This window comes from Danio rerio, chromosome 24 (assembly GCF_049306965.1).
Source record: "Danio rerio strain Tuebingen ecotype United States chromosome 24, GRCz12tu, whole genome shotgun sequence".
Lineage (NCBI taxonomy): Eukaryota > Metazoa > Chordata > Actinopteri > Cypriniformes > Danionidae > Danio > Danio rerio.
In genome coordinates this window covers 40,364,950-40,382,500 of record NC_133199.1, presented here as the reverse complement: position 1 = coordinate 40,382,500, position 17,551 = coordinate 40,364,950, and the positions used below count along the sequence as shown (strand labels likewise).

Sequence of the window (17,551 nt, the reverse complement as noted above, 5' to 3'; positions counted from 1 at the left end):
ACTGCTGCCCTCAGAAGCTTCCAGCGAACAAACACCTAAAGAGCTCATAGTGAGTTTCAACAGTGAGGACGTTGGAATTCTGCAGATGTCTTGTAGTTTTCTGTGATCCAAATAAAAAGATATGATCATTATTTATGAATTTGTTACACAAAACCAGAGTATTACATCAAATCACTCAATAATGAAACAAAAATAACATCACTCACTGGCCACTTTATTAGGTACACTTATCCAACTGCTTGTTAATGCAAATTTCGAATCAGCCAATCACGTGGCAGCAACTCAATGCATTTAGGCATGTAGACATGGTCAAGACAATCTGCTGCAGTTCAAACCGAGCATCAGAATGGGGAAGAAAGGTGATTTAAGTGACTTTGAACGTGGCATAGTTGTTGGTGCCAGACGGGCTGGTCTGAGTATTTCAGAAACTGCTGATCTACTGAGATTTTCACGCACAACCATCTCTAGGGTTTACAGAGAATGGTCCAAAAAAAGAGAAAATATCCAGTGAGCGGCAGTTCTGTGGGCGCAAATGTTTGGTTGATGCCAGAGGTAAGAGGAGAATGGCCAGACTGGTTCCAGCTTATAAAAAGGCAACAGTAACTCATATTTGCATCATGAATGTGCAGCCGACAAATCTTCAGCAACTGTGTGATGCTGTCTTGTCCAAACATACTAAAATCTCTGAGGAATTTTACAGTAACGAGGCAGTACTGAAGTCAAAAGGGGGTCCAACCCGAAACAAGTATGATGTTCCTAATAAATGGCCAATGAGTGTACAGTTGAAGTCCTGTTAGCCCCCCTGTATATTTTTCCCCAATTTCTCTTTAATAAAAATAAGCTTTTTTTCCAACACATTTCTAAACATAATAGTTTTAATAAGTCATTTCTAATTTATTTATCTGATTTATTTTATTTTATCTCAGCCATGATGACAGTTAATAATATTTTACTAGATATTATTCAAGACACTAGTATTCAGCTTAAAGTGTGATTTAAAGGTTAACAAATTCTGACTTAAAGTTACTTTCATTCAACCAGCAGGTTTTTTTGGACCGGAAATGACACAGGCTTCTCCCAAAAGACAATAAGACTATGTTTTGTTTTTTTTTTAGCTTAGTTTTTATTACTTTTAAACAAAAAGAGACAGACAGAATTGGCTGGATTTATATATATATATATATATATATATATTATTTTGTAATATGTAGGTGCACTATATTAATTATCTATTTTATTTTTTCTACTTTTATAATTATTTTTTGTGATGTGCGTGTAAATTAAATATTTTTTATTTTAGTGATGAACAGTAATTTGAACCCGTTTGGTTTAAACTTTTGACTGCTGCTTTACCAAATGGTAAACCATTTGACTGTTTTAAATAATGACTGTTAAAGTAATTTAAAGAAGGACTGTTTTAAATAATATTTTACACTGCAAGGCATTGTTGGTTTACAAAAAATCAAACAGACATAATCCTGTTGCACTACTATTCTTGATTTTAATTTTGTTGTTAAAAAAAAAGAAACATAAATGATAATCTGAACTATTTTATGGCATACTTCAAAAAATAAAGGTGATTTAGTATTTAAAAATGTTTTATTCTGAATATTTAAAAAAATAATAATTTGGTCTTTACAATTAATATTTTCAAAATTTTCATAGTATATGTATTAAGCTTGGTACTTTTACCTTACACAACATATCATCCATTTGGTAGAGGTTGATATTTTAGAAATTATGGGATTGAAAAAAAGCATTGAGTGTGTTAACTACAGGAAATGCAATCCAAACATTTTTTTTCATGGTGGGGTAGTTAAAGGGTTAAGAATAGTGATGCAAAATATTGCTATTTCAGATTTATTGCATATCACCAAAAGATTACTGAAACAGACAACAGAGAAATATCTACACTTATAAATAATGTAAACATCATATAGTACTGATGATTATTTCACTACTTGTCTTATATATTTAAAGATAGATAAAAGCTTTTTTTTAACCAACTTTGTTGGTTAAATAATATAAGTTGTAACTTAATCATGCATTATTTGTCTAATAATGAATAATCAGTCTGAAACCTTGCATCTTTGGCTAAAAGCTGAATAATCAGCTCGACAATTGTATAAAAGATAAACTGATCTTACCTTGTCAGGGAAGCTTTTCACACTGTAAATCAAAATGTAATATTTCCTTCAAAGTTCTTGGACGTGTTGCTGAGCTTGCACTGTACTTGGAGTTGTGAAACACAACTTTTGCAGCTTTATACTTCTTTGCAGTCCAGCCTCCAGAAATCCCAGAAGACAAGCCCTCATTCACTAAAGAATGTTCAGTCAGTTTTTCCATATGTGCATCTGATGAAAGCCAGATGTTCTGCAATGACATTTAAACTTCCTGTCATTATTAGACAGACATCAGGCAACAGATGCATAGAAATGCAAGCTTGTTTTGTCGAATATCATCTGCAGGAATTCATTGCATGCAAGACTCCAGAACTCCATGCTGAACCATTGCATCATCTTACAATCAAAACAAAAAGAGTATTAAGGGCTCCTTGTAGAAGATGCATTGCGCAATTACAGTTTGGATATAATTATCGCTGTTCAGAATTAAAAAGCATCTTCTATATTAAGTTATTCATAACATGAATAAAACAATAAGGCTAACTACAGGTCAAAACCAGCAGAGGATAACACTGTTTACTTTAAGAGGATAGCTGACTGAAAAAGAAAAACTTTGCTGTTAATCACCATCAGGGCATACGAGATGTTCAGTGCTCAACATATATGAGAACACCCCTTACAAATCTCTCATTTTAATTATTGTCTAAAGGAAGCTTTACAGTATTATATGTATGCATGTACATTGGATTAGTCAGTACTGAAGATCAATCTGGAACTAATGTAACAAAATAATTTATGATAACTAATCCAAAATTAGTATGCTCAAATTTATATGTTTAAATAAAAGTTAATAAAAATGTAAAAAAAAGCAAAATATATAAAATTTAGCAAAAATTTAGTAGTTTGTCACCCCCCCCCCCCACCAATATTTTGCATGAATTTAAATGTATTATGTTTCGATTTTAAAATATTGATTTCATAAATCTGTTTTGTTCAAATGCATCAAAATGTATGACCGATATTCACTGAGAAATGGATTAAAATATGAATTTATTCATATTTTTAATGGGTAAAAATAGTCATGGATATAAATATTACTCGAGATGGGGTGTACATTTATGTTGAGCACTCTACATTAGACTTTAAGACCATAAAAATATTTTTTAGCTGAAAACCTCCTGCTTTCATGCAAAAAGATTCATGCAAATCTGTCAATTATAGTCTTGCTTATCATCAATGTCAAAATGACTGAAGTGACCAATATCGAATCAAAGGAGGCGGAGCTTTATGCAAAATTGCATGCATTTCGGCGGGAACACGGAAAGCTTCCGTTAACGGTCAAGTTGAGCGTGAGGTAAGTAGTAATTTGGTAATATTTATTATTAGACAACTGTTTTTACCACAGAAATTTAGTAGTATTATCCTGTGATGCAAACTACTGAACGTTTTGTCAAATTTCGTCATTTTGATTGGAATATTTTGAGCAAATAATTATGAGGAGATTGGTCCAGAAATAGTTTTTAACATAACACACACATTCTCTCTTTTATTTTTTAAAATACATTTAAGCTCGATTTTTTTTGAGTTTTAATAAATTGTGTTTTGATCAATTAAATAGGCCAACAAAGTTTTCATATTCATCGTCTTTCTTTTTCATTATTTCCTTAAATCCTTAAATCTGTTGCTTAATTAAGCCCATTAGGCTTAAAACGGCTTTAATTAACTTAAAACGAGCAGAAACATCAAATTACTTGATTTTTTTATGACAACTTAATTGTTCTATGTTCAATCCGCTTAAATTTGTAAAAACAATTTAGTTACTTAATTGATTTGTGTTAGGACAACATGAAGGAACTGTGTGGAACCATGCATTTTTTTTTTACAGTGTACAACACATATCGGCCTTAAATAGCTAAATCTTTATTTTTTATGGTTTATTGCTATTTGAAGCAGCATTGAATGACGCATTGCTTTATATTTATGTATAATAAGGCTATAACGTTAGAATAGTAGTTTGTTATTGTTTTAATAGTTGAAATACAAAAACAGTAAAAGCCGATTTAACGAGATAGCTGATTTAAATTAAAAGCATATTGTAAAATGTTTTAAAATGGAGATTTATGCTGAACTGGAAACAATAATATTACATTTATGGATAATGTTATTAAAAATCCTACCATATCTTGTCAATCATTGTAACATAGACAAATTAAAACAGTTTACTTCTACATAACCGGCAGGTGGCGCAATTGCTCAGTATTGTTTTTATTTATTGTCAAAATACATTAAAAGAGGCAACAGAGTGTTTATTCAGTCTTACCTTTTAAACTTTTAATCTGTTTTGATATAGAAATTCATATTTGTATGCACATTAATGTATTACATGCCTTGAATGTTGGTTATATCCAATGTCAACAAAATATAAAAAACCAAAATATAAATCCACCAAATATAAACTAAATTATTATTCACATATTTTTAAATAAATATTATTTTAAAGAATTCTCATATATAGTATGAAAAAAACCCACCGTGCTGTTGTATCGGCTGAACTATTACATCTATAATGGCTACTATGGGTTACCATTTGCATTGCAAATGAACACTGCAGGGACAAAATAATAATGCTCTCTAGTAAGACATTCAAACCCCATTGTGTTTTATATAACTTAGGCCTATATGTTTTATAAGATATTTAAAACATAAATATATAAAGCACAAATGTATTACATCTATGCTTTGTATTTATTGAAGAATTTCTATGTATACAATATTTTCAATGTTTTCAATAATAGCATACATTTCTTGAGCATCACATCAGCCTATTAAAGTGATTTATGAAGAACATGTGACACTGAAGAGAGTAATATTGCCTATAATTAGCTTTATAAAGTATATTTACTATTAAATTCCATTATATAATTTATTCAAATGAAAGAAAAAAAAATCCTATTTTAATAATATTTTAATGTTTTATTGTATATTTTAAGAAAAATAAATTAAGAGTAAGAAATATCTTTAAAAAACAAACAAAAAATCTTTCCAATGTTACTTTAAATGCTGTTTTTAATTTGAACACTTTTCTTGTGCCACCACAGGTTTTGCAGAGGTTTGCAGAAATGAAGCCTGATGTCATTAAGACGACAATTGGGTCTCTATGTCCGGTGTTGTGTGGTTGTCTTTAGCCTCCTAGCAACAAACACCAACAGGAAACACGAGACCGCAGTTGTAGATGGACATTTGAGTAAGTATCAGGTGTTCATTTGACACACACACACACACACACACACACACACACACACACACACGCACACACACACACACACACACACACACACACACATAATCACAGCACTAGGACCCAGAAGCCTCCCTGCTCCCGCTGCCTCTGTTAGAGCGCTCAATGCTTTCCTCCCTACCTGAAATACTCACTCAGGATGGAGCAGAGAGATGTAGCGGACACCAGGAGCACACGAGATCCCAGTCTGAGACCACTAAAACACATCTGGAGAGAATACAGACTTGCCTGCATTCACTGGAAATTTTGTTACAACATCATCTGAACAAGAAGCTGAAAAAATAATCAACTATTTAAAAAATTGACTTGAGTTTGAGCATCTGCTGGATTTTATCTGACTGTTCTCCATCGCTGGATCAAGACAAATCCTACATTTGGGCTGAACAAGAAGTCATGTTCAAGTGTTTAGAGTCAGTCAGCAGATAGTTGTGTTGTTGCTGCAGAATCTTTTGCGGATTTTAAAGAAACAAATTGTTCAGGATTCAAACCTCGTCTGATTCTGTTAATAAAGTATCCCACCATTGGACTAAAACTATCACACTGGGACCGAACATGAAGTTATTTTCAATTAGAGTCAGTCAGCAGGTGTAAAGTCATAGTTATAGTATCTCTGACGAAGTTAATAAAGCTACGAATTTCAGGATTCAAGCTTCTGTTGGATTATCTGTGTTCCCAAAGTGTCCCACTATTGGACTTAAACATATTCTACATTGGGACTGAATAAGAAGGCTGAACAGGAAAGCTGTACTTGTGGAAACTTTGACAGACTTTACAAAAAACATATAATAATAATAATTCCTTCCATTTATTTAGCGCTTTTCTGGACACTTTTCCGCTTTACACATTTTTGGGTGGAATCTCCTCATCCACCACCAGTGAATGACCACCAGTAAAACATTTGCGCAAGGTTTCTAACTAATCTGCTACGTTGGGACTGAACAAGAAGTGACATTCAAGCATTTATATTCAATCAGCAGGTGTAAAGCCATAGTTAGCATCTTTGACGAAGTTTATAAATCTACATTTTTCAGCATTCAAGCTTCTGTTGGATTCTCTAACTTCCCAAAGTGTCCCACTATTGGGCTAAAACATATTCTACATTGGGACTGAACAAAAAATCTGTTCTTGTAGAAAGTTTACAGAGCCATATCCTCCAACATTTGAGCTACTGTTGGATTTCATGTGTTCCCAAAGTTCTACACTGCTGAACTGCTACATTGGGACTGAACAAGAGGCAGTTTAGAGTTAGCAGGTCTTAAGTCACAGTTATAGTATCTTAATGAAGTTTATAAAGCTACGTTTTTCAGGATTTGAACTTCTGTTGGATTATCTGATTTCCCAAAGTGTCCCACTACTGGACTGAAACATATTCTAGATTAGGACTGAACAATTAAGCGTTACTTGTAGAAGGTTTACAGAGCCATATCCTCCAACATTTGAGCTACTGCTGGATTTTATGTGTTCTCAAAGTTTCCACCTGCTGAACTGCTACATTGGGACTAAACAAGAGCCAGTTTAGAGTCCGCAGGTCTAAAGTCATAGTTATAGTATCTTTAAACCAAAATGTTTCAGGATTCCAGCCTCTGATGGATTATTGCTCTTCCCAATATTGGACTAAAACAAATTCTACATTGGGACTGAACATGAAGTCCTTTAGTCATATTCAGATGTTTAAAGTCAGTCAGCAGGTGTAAAGCTGTACTTATAGAAACTTTGATGGACTTTACTGAAGCAGACTCTTGACTGCATTCCCAATTATTTCTACAGTTGGACCAAAACTTCTACAGTACAGTAGGATTGAATAAGAGGTCATTTCAATTGTTTTAGAGACAGTGAGCAAAAAAAAAAAAAAAAAGTTAAATGGTACAGGATTCTGCTGGATTATCTGATTTTGCTCCCACTAAATGTACCACACTGGGATTGAAAAATAAGTGATTTAGAGTCAATCAGCAGTCGTCATAGTTTAAGGATCTTGGATGGAATTTACTGAAAAAAAGTCTTCAGGATTTAAGCTTCAGATGGATTATCTGTGTTCCCGTAGTAGGACCGATACAAATTTTATAATGGGACTAAACAAAGACTAAACATATTCAAATAATTAAAGTCAGACGGCAGATGTAAAGCTGTGCTTTGATGGACCTTACAGAACCAAAATCTTCAACATTTGAGCTGGATTTTATGTGATTGTCTTTCCAAATTTTCCAACTACTGAACTGCTACAGTACATCGGGACTGAACAAGTTGTAACACCAGGGTTTAGAGTCAAACAGTGCTAAAGTCAAAGTTGTGAAACATCTAATACACTTTGCAGAACCGAACTGGATAATCTGTCAGTGTTCCCAACGTACCCCAACATTATACATTAGGACTGACTAAGAAGTCCAATTCAAGAATCTGGAATCAGCCAGCAGGTGTAAAGTTTTCCTTGTAGAGCTTCACTGAGCGAGACCTGTATCATCTGCACTGTATATGTGTGCCTCTGTGAGTGACTCCGCATACAGCCATGGGAAATGCAGCTGGGAGTCTGGAGATGTCACCCGTACGGGAAATTAAACGGCCCCTCAGCACTTATGGGCAAAAACCGCCAGCAGCCCCTAAACTGCCTCAACCGTCTGAGGAGGAACTAGAGGAGAGGTTCAGCATTGTTTTGGTATGTACATGACTAAAAGAAAATCCCATAATGCAAAAGAGTAAACGAGGGTGGGGGTTTTTGCTTTAATATGTAATTTTCGTTACTGTGCTTTTACTGATTGATTATACAAACAGCATGTTAAAGAGTTTCAGTATGTTTGCTTGAGGAATCGGGATCACTTTCATCATTCATTTATTTTATTTGGGCTTAGTCCCTTATTTATCAGGGGTCTCCACAGCAGAATGAACCGCCAACTAATCTAACATATGTTTTAAGCAGCGGATGTCTTTCCAGCCACAACACAGTACTGGGAAACACCAATACACTCTCACATTCCCACACGCATACATACACAACAGCCAATTTAGTCTCAACTATAGCGCATGTGATTGGACTGTGGGGGAAAACGGAGCACTCAGAGGAATCCCACGCCAACACGGGGAGAACATGAAAACTCCACACAGAAATGCCAACTGGCCCAGCCAGGACTTGAACCAGCGAGTGAGGCGACAGTGCTAACCACTGAGCCACCATGCCACCTTCACTTTCATCATAGGTAGTGTTGGATGGGCTGTTCTGGGCTACCCCTCATGGTGGTAACAGAACAGCACCAAAAAACATTGGCTATGGGTTAATAGTTCCTTTCACACAGTGATAACGGTAGATATTTTCTGGAAAAACACCATTCACACACCCATTTCAATATACCAGTAAATTCTGACTTAATTATCCAGAAATTACCTCTGCGATTGTATTTGCAAACATGAAGGGGTCTTTTTGTTGATGGTTTAACTTTTATTTATTTAAAAAATGAATTCATTAATTTTGCTTTAGTCCAAGGCAAGCCAAAATACTTAACTATAGGGGAAAAATGTTGTTGATCATAAGCATTTTATAGATCATTTTATCCACAGCTGGCACTAAGAAAGATAGAAATATTATCAGACTAACACACAGATGTGAATGTGTCATCTAAATAAACTGATTGGCCAGAGTAGACATCTCACGTCAGTGCTTTCTTAAAATGTACATGCTCTTTCTGGCAATTTTCCTTCTGCATTCACACAAACCAGCATTGCAGGAAATTCATTTTACAACTTCTTTCCACTAAATTGGTGTACCTGTATGTTTAAAAAGGGCCTGTTTACACATGATCTCTTCAACACAGGCTCATTCTGAAAACGTAGCCCTATATACATTTTTGGAGATTGCAAATTATTTAGTCTGAAGTATGTATGGCTGCATTTCATCTTTAAAACGAGCACAATGGGGTGGGATGACACCATTCCTTTTCGTGCTGATCAGCTGACCGCTTATTTCTATATGAACGGCTTTCCCGCTGTTACGAGTTAGCCCAGTGGCTCGCTATGTACGTCGGCGGACTCGAGACACAGAGAGGAGTTGACCATGAAGATGGGGTTCGATTCTAGTGAAGCATGGTTCCAGAAAGTAGGTTAGACAAAAACAAAAGCCAAAAAATAAAGTAAATAACTGGCTGAGAATTTGGTAAAATCTGAAAACAGCGGCCTCTGGTGGATTTACACGAGAACAGCAAACATGAATGGCACTCGCGAAAGAAATTTGGTTGGGTTTAGGTAAGTGGTCAATCCGTGCTTTTGAATACGATATTGGTTGGGTTTAGGGAAGGATAAGGGTGGGTCAGTCGATCAGTCAGTCAGTCGACAGCGGCCTCTGGTGGATTAACGCAAGAACAGCAGGCGCAAATGGTACTCTGAGATCTCTGAGTACCAAATTTGAGATCTCAAAAAGTGTACACAGCGGCCTCTGGCAGATACGCGAAAACAAAAACTGCAAAAAAAAAATGTACCTCCTGGGACGTACTTGGCACTCTCATGAAATGTATACAGTGGTACATTTTCAGAATGAGCCTGGGTTGAATCTCTTTCCATAAAATTGCTGATAATTTACTGAAAGAGTCTGTATGTGTGAAAGGGGCTAATGAGACATGAGACTAATTACCATATACTTGGCTGATACTTTACACATATCAGAAATGAGCTAGGAGTTGGGGATGGTGGAACATGTGTAGAATTGGTGAGCAGCCAAATGCTGAAGAAAGATCATTTAAATACACTATAGTGTGACAGATGTCAGAACTGGATTGATACACTTCATGAAAAGCTGATTGTCAGCTGAGGCAAGCTTGACTGACGTGTCCAGCCTGAACTAATGCTATCTGCATTAACTAGAGTATAAATATGGTTGAAATGCATCCTGAAAGAGATGTGCATCTTTTTACATGTAAAGAATCCACATGATTATAGCCAGCTGAGCTCTACCAAGGTAACTGCATTCATAATCATGCTTGCAGAATCTGAAAAATGCCTCTGAGTATGAATGCTATGCAGCAGGGAGGCTGTAACTGTGGAGCTTGGAGACTTTAATGCGTCATTATTACTGTAGGTGCACTGCATGTGCTCTATCTGTTTATCATTTGCATTATTTATGATGAGAGCACAATATTTGCTTGGTGTTTAAATATTTTTTATGGAGATCCACCACTTGTTTTTTTTTTTTTCTTGAAACATTTTTATAAATGTTGCCGTTTGTTACAGGACAGTCACTTAAAACACTAACCCTCGGTTTCACAAACAAGGTTTAAGGCTAGTCAAGATTAAATTGCATGTTTGAGCTGTCTCAACTCAAAATAACTTGCGGTGAGATGTCTTAAAATACGTCAGTGTCATCTTTTTGTCTCCAGGTGCACACCACTTATATATTTTTCAAAGGCCATTTTTAAAAATGTGGCTTAAATAGCCTAATTTAACTTAGGCGTAGTCCTGGCTTAATCTAAGCCCTGTTTGTAGAACTGGGCCTAAGAGTAATGTTTTAACACGCTAAACATGAATATTTCCTAATAGAATTGTTTGTACGATCAAAAAAGTTATAAATAAAAAAGCTAAAAAACAGGATGCTTTTAAGTTTTATATTTAATTCAGAAGTTAAACGTTAATGTTAAAATTAATCGGTTTGTACTTTCTAAAACAGCTTAAAAGCAAATGTATGGAAAGTTGATGTTACTATAATGATATTCTTCAGGATATCGTGATATAGACCTGGAATTTTGAACAATTTACCCGATTAAACACTTAAATTCAGCTCAGAGTTTAAAATATTAATGCATGAAATCTGCATGGACCAGATTCTCTAGTAATTATTTAGCAATGCAAGTCTTTCACTCTTTATCTACTATATACACAGTAACAGGAAAATTGTTATGGCTCTGCTTTGTATATAAGTTAAGTCAGCTGTACTGTAACTCATTCCATGTTAATCAATTCAGTCTGCCAATATCCTTGATGCTGTTCCTCAATCAGATAAGCACTCCTGCAACATACAGCGGTGAAAGGCCATCTAATCTACAAACCGGTATTAAGGGCACAAGCCTTCTCATGTATTGGACAATGAGAAGACAGAGTTTGTGACATGCTGTTTGTATAATGGAAATGCAATGCAAATCAAGTAGCAAGTTCTAGATAAAACACCATGTAATTGAAGAGCAATCACTCGAAAACACACAGAGACAAGTACCAAATGTACATAATACAACTCAAAGCATCCGAACAATTACCAAAGTGCTTGTTTAGGAAAAGTCAAAAGAATTACCTTGAAAAACATGGCTGTTATCATGGAAAACTTCCATATTAGTGGTCATATATGTGTACACGTGAACACATGCAAATACACTTTCAAGAAAATTTACTGAGAATTCTGTGTTGGTGTCACATCCGTCAGTGACCACCTGAGGGCGCTGTAGTGCACTAGGACTTTGTAGGCACTACAGCATCCCAGGAAAAGAACTACATTTCCATACATACCACGCACATACGCCGGAACATATACACTGACCTGTCATCACATCTGTTTTGTGTTACTGTTGATTATCTGGACTATATATTCAACCATTCCACCTATGTTTGTCATCGTGTCGTTTGTCTACTTTGTCTTCCTTGTCTTTCCTGCTTTTTATGTTTCTTGTTTTGTTGTTTATTTGTACTTTGAGCACCTTGTTTCTCTGTTGATGCGCACTGTAAATAAACCGCACTTGGATCTGCACCCTTTTTGTTTCTGTTTCAATCCGTAACGTGACAGTTGGTGTCTTTATAAGGATGAATGTACACAGAAACTATAGTTTAAGCATTTAACCAGGGGCAAATTTTACCAGTAAGCAAGGTAGGCGGCTGCTTAGGGTCTTGGAAATTTGGGGGCCCCCCAATAAATACCTAGAAATATCAAATATACCTATAAATTATATATAACATAGTTTCTATCATATATTGTATATGGTGAGGGTCAGTGTTGGGTATATAGATTACAAATTACTGATTACATTACTAATTACTTCATGTTAAAAATAATCAGATTATTGATTATTTTGAAGTTCCTTTTAAAACATATAAATATACCTATAATAAAGGTAATAAAAAATACAAAATAAACTGCAACTCTTTCAGTAATTGAATATTCACTGAAACAACATTACAGTGGGTTGATCACAGCAGCTTGACATATTTAAAAGACTTAGAGAGATACTTCACTCAAAACTTAAAATTCTCTCATCGTTGGCTTGTTGCAAACCTGTTGTTTGTTAAACACAAAAGAAGACATTTTGAAGAAAACTGGATTCCTGTAACCATTAACATCCATAGTATCAAAAAGCACTGCAGTGTTTATGTGTTCTGTGTTTGTCTGAGGTAATTAGTCTACCTAAATGTGTATAATCCATACAAAGTTGAAGCTGGTTGGTCAGTTCTTGTCACATGTCACTCGCGGTTTTTAACTGGGTGTGCCTGGACAATGCGAGCACGCACAATATGTGCTCCCAGTATGCAGGCGCACAAACATGTGACATGTGAACGGCAGCATAAGCAGTTAAGTAGTTTTCTTCACGTTCAGAAGATACCTTCCCTTCCAATCCTGGACAATAGTCTAAATTAGCCTGTTTATGCTGAGTTGGGCTGCTGTGTTTTTGGCCACCAGTGTCCTTCTTAACGTACGTTCACACTGAAAGCGGCGAGAGCGTCAAAGTAGCCGGAAGACATTCATTTTCAATGAGAGCTGGCGGCGAGGAGCAGCGCGGCGCATCTTCGCTGGTGTGGACGTCGAGGAGAGTTAAAATCGAGTTAACTTTATGGTAATGAGCCATGACGCGGTTCGGCGGCAAGCAATAAGAATAAAGAAGTTCATCGCTTTAGAGGAGTTCAGAGAACACAGACCTGTGAATTTTGGTTCCGACCACAGTTGTTCCCAAGGGTTTGATTATTGCAGTTGCCGGATTTCCAATTATTTTCAATGTTTTCTTATGGGAACATGCATTAAATAAGTTACTGATGTGCACTAATGTTATATATATTTATCCTGAAAAAGCGGGAATCTAATGCGACAGTACAAAACAGTATTGCTGCTTCAGGATATTTCAGACGTATGGACACATTGGATAATTAAGTGGAGCAAAGCCACAGCACATGCAACTTGATCTTCCATTGTAAAATTAATTTAATAAGATGTGCGCAACATTTTCAGGTTAGAAAGCATGTTTTATGCAGGAATGTAACTGATATATGCTGCAGAGGCCCCTTTAAATACGATATCAATGTAGCGAATATTGACGCTCTCGCTGCCGGAGCTGAAGGCAGACATCGTTGTCACCAGGGTGGCCAGAGCGAACTTTGATGCTCTCGTAGCCTTCAGTGTGAACACACAGTTAGTGACGAGTATTGTGCTTTCTATTTAAGAGCTTGAACAAGTTGTTCAAGTGCTTGGTCGAGTTAAAAGCAGTCGAATGTATATTAGAGACTGGAGATAAACTGCGGTTTAAAGTAATATTTTTGATTTTACGCTCAATGAAATTACACTAATGTCTGTATTTCCACTTGCAGAAGCAAACCCTCTTGAATGCAACTATTTCAGCTCGCGTTCTCCAGCAATTTAAAAGCGCATGCTTATTAACTGACTTTGCAGCAGAAAATGTGTTTTAATAGAAGCTTTTTTTTTTCTTTTATCTCTATATTTGTAATGTAAGTAAGGCAATTACATTGACTTTAGTAACTGTAATTGAATTACGATTACATTACTGCATTCCTCAAAAATGTCACGCGGAATACAGTCACGCATTACTATAGAACACGTTACACCCAACTCCGGTGAGGGTCTAACATAAAATTGTGATGTAATTGTCACATCCATGAAAATGTGCCCCCCTCTCCCTCAATCATGGAGCAGTCCAGCAGTCAAATCAGATGATAGTTTTAAATACGAAATATTGGATAATTAGAAGTACAAAAGAAGAATGATTGATATAAGAAAAAGTATAAGAAAATTAAACAGACAAAAAAACACAGTGTGCACATTAGGACTGTTTAGGGTCCTCAAATCGCTAAATCCACCACTGCATTCAAAGGCAAACTATTGTGAAAAAAAAACATTTATAAGGGTTTTAAATACAATTATTTGGCCACATTGTGTGAATATAACCAGCTTCTAATGGTAAAAATGTATTCATTCTATTATTTATAATCACACTTGATAAAAAAAGTCTGCAGAAACACTTTGATTGACATTCTTCCTTTGTATCTGTCATCAGAGGGGAAAAGCCCCGCCCATAAGTGATGATCTCTCCCTCATTAGTATAATCAGCCCTGAGTGAGTTTTCACCCTCTGCCATTAGAGTTTTCACCCGCTAAAGATAATGTTAGCGACTCTAATGCTGTGTTCACACCAGATGCGGAACGTGCGGATAAATCGCGCGTAAATAGCAGCGCAAACATTTGAGTTTACTCGCTTCATTCGCGCATCAAACCCCGCTTCATTCGCGTGTCAAATTCACTTCAGAACAGACGTGGATTCGCGTGATGGGCAGGACTTCTGTCTGCCCCGTGACTCTAGCTTCATAGCTAAAGGGCTAACATGGATTTTATGACGAAAATAACAGTGTTTATGTGCTTTATGAAGGATGATAAACAGCGTCGATACGTTTAGGGCCGTGTCTGAGTCCACTACATCCTTTCAGAGGTGCATCCAGCTCTTTAATCTCATAGACTCCTCCAGAAACTGAACCTGGCTGATGGAGGTTTTCAGCGGTGCTTCTGACTGAGCCCAGCCCAGTTTGATGAACTTCTTGTCGGTGTCTGCTGGGGGATTTCCCCTGGGACGCCGACAACAGGTGATACGTCACAATCACGGCCCCACAAGAGCAAGCTCCTGATTGGTTAACGCGGCGCGAATGTCCGCTGAAGTTCAGATTTTCGAACTCGTGATTAAGCGCGTCAATCGCGTAAAACGCTCAATTCGTGCGTTTGCATTGACTTAACATGTAAATCACTCGCGCTTAACGCGCGTGCCGCATCTGGTGTGGACGCAGCATAAGAGGATTATATGGAGTTTTAGGCACATAAGCTTTTGTTGCTCCGCCCTCTTTTAAAAGAGCACAATCTCATTTGAATTTAAAGCGACAGTCACCAAAACGGCACAATTTGAATCAAAGCCTAAAAAGGGGCAATTTCAAAAAGTTATAAACCATCATTTGAGGGTTATTTTGAGCTGACACCTCACACACACTCTAGACACGTCAGAGACTTATTTTACATCTTGGAAAAAGGGGCACAATAGGTCTCCTTTAACACACACAAGCTTTGTGCAATGTCCCATTCAGACTGTTGTGGGGAGGAGAGCAAGACTTGCACAGAAACCACAGGCCTGTAATTATACAAATGGTCTATTCAGTTAATGATATTGTGCAGCTTACTGAAAGAACGAAACATCCATCTTCAGCAGTAGCCCACCCTTCAGCGTATATCAGATGCTATGAATCAAAGTCAGGTCTGAATGTATTTCTGTATGATTAATTCTGTAAAAATGAGTCATAAAAATAGGCTGATGGTGGAAAATAATTCACATTTCACAGGAAGTTGAATAATATTGTCTTCAACTAAGTTCTCTTTTTATTATTGTTTAATTTTGACCAGTTGTCATTCTCAATAAAGCAAATGAACAATCCTTTTTAGACCTAACATAAAACCAATATTACAGTTATATATAACAGTTCACCCAACCGATACTTGATAAATTCAGTACACCCAGAGACACTTTTCTGAGTGGTTTATATGGACAATACTGCTGCTGGATGTAAAAGGAAGACAATATGCGGTTTAGGGATGTTGGAAATGTTTTGTCCTTGCTTTTACTTTCCTCCAGCCTCCTGTCCTCATTTCTTGACAGATATATTTTAAACGAGACACAATGAGCTCTGAATTCAAACATGCAAAGATACAAAAACACTGTTTCTACGTGACAGACACAACGTCACAATTATAAGCTTGACAATAACAGTCAACAGAGCTGTCTGCACTGCAGGCATTCATAGAGGAAGACTGTTTGAGAACAACACTGTGTGTGAGTGTGTGTACCTTGTATTCCTAACGTTGCAGGGACCAAATGTCCCCACAAGTACAGCAAAACCAGTAAATTTTGACAATTTTCTGCTCAATAGGAAAACAGCTCATAAAACACACAGATTGAAGTGTGTAAAAAAAGTTTGAAAATGTAAACATGCAGTTTGTTCTCTGTGAGGTTTGGTTTTAGTGGTAGAGGAGAGAATACCCTGCGGAAAAATCCAGCTTAAACAAGCCTCGGCTGGTTTTAGCTGGTCGACCAGCCTGGTTTTAGAGGGGTTTTGGCCATTTCCAGACTGGTTTCCACCCATGTCCAGCCTAGTCCTAGCTGGTCAGGCTGGAAAATGACCAGCCAAATCTAGCTAAAACCAGCTCAACCAGCCTGGTTGAAGCTAGATAGCTGGTTTTGGCTGTACTCCCAGCTTGGCTAGGCTGATCAACCTAGTTTTAGCTGGTCATCTCCCAGCCTGCCCAGCTAAGACCAGGCTGGAAATGGCTGGAAATCAGCCTGGAAGTGGCCAAAACCCCTCTAAAACCAGCCTGGTCGACCAGCTAAAACCAGCCAACCAGCCTAGGCTGGTTTAAGCTGGAATTTTCAGCAGGGTATACAGTCTTTACAGTAGAAACATCATTACAGCTATGGGAAGTCGTCATAAATAGCTGTAAGTGTGCATGTGTGTGTGTGTGTGTGTGTGTGTGTGTGTGTGTGTGTGTGTGTGTGTGTGTGTGTGTGTGTGTGTGTTTGCCCTAAAGCTATACTTCTGCAGATTGCGGGTTTTTTCCTCCCCTTGACCTGTTTTGCAAATTAGAACAGAGCTAATGTGGAGAAGTGTAATTCAATATGTGCAAAAATTAAATGACAGCAATAGACAGACTGTGTAACGTTTACACATCACATTAACTACTGCTGAAAAGTGTGCCAACAGCAAAAAATATTATAAGTAATTATATCTGCATCTTCTTGAATGCTTTCAGAGGCTTTTTAAAACATGGCTTACATTATAATATGAATTGCTAGCATTCATAACATTTGCTAATATGAATTAGCAAATTGCTAGCAGTTTTTATTAACGTGTTGCTGACACGT

At 36.7% G+C, this 17,551-nt stretch overlaps 2 protein-coding genes across 3 annotated transcripts in view; one reads left to right on the top strand and one right to left on the bottom strand.

Annotated features, from left to right (window-relative positions):
- Positions 1 to 2,235, bottom strand: part of si:ch73-334d15.4 — a 6,823-nt gene extending 4,588 nt beyond the window's left edge. Inside the window, exons 1-2 of the mRNA XM_001336488.8 lie at positions 2,148 to 2,235; positions 1 to 100 (exon numbers count right to left, since the gene is read on the bottom strand). The exon at positions 1 to 100 is cut by the window's left edge and continues 444 nt beyond it. Of these exons, the coding sequence (XP_001336524.4) occupies positions 1 to 48 (48 nt within the window). The 5' untranslated portion in view covers positions 49 to 100; positions 2,148 to 2,235. The remainder of the gene's footprint in view (positions 101 to 2,147) is intronic.
- Positions 2,236 to 2,681: 446 nt separating this feature from the next.
- fmnl1b (formin-like 1b) overlaps positions 2,682 to 17,551 on the top strand; it is a 53,843-nt gene continuing 38,973 nt past the window's right edge. Inside the window, exons 1-2 of one of the 2 annotated variants that reach the window (XM_073941076.1) lie at positions 2,682 to 3,477; positions 5,222 to 5,367. Coding sequence is in view for 1 of the 2 variants with exons in the window: in XM_009297615.5 (XP_009295890.5) it covers positions 7,925 to 8,071 (147 nt within the window). In the remaining variant the exon portion in view is untranslated. Of the gene's footprint in view, positions 3,478 to 5,221; positions 5,368 to 5,553; positions 8,072 to 17,551 lie in introns of those variants that run through there. The other variant, XM_009297615.5, reaches the window with a different exon arrangement.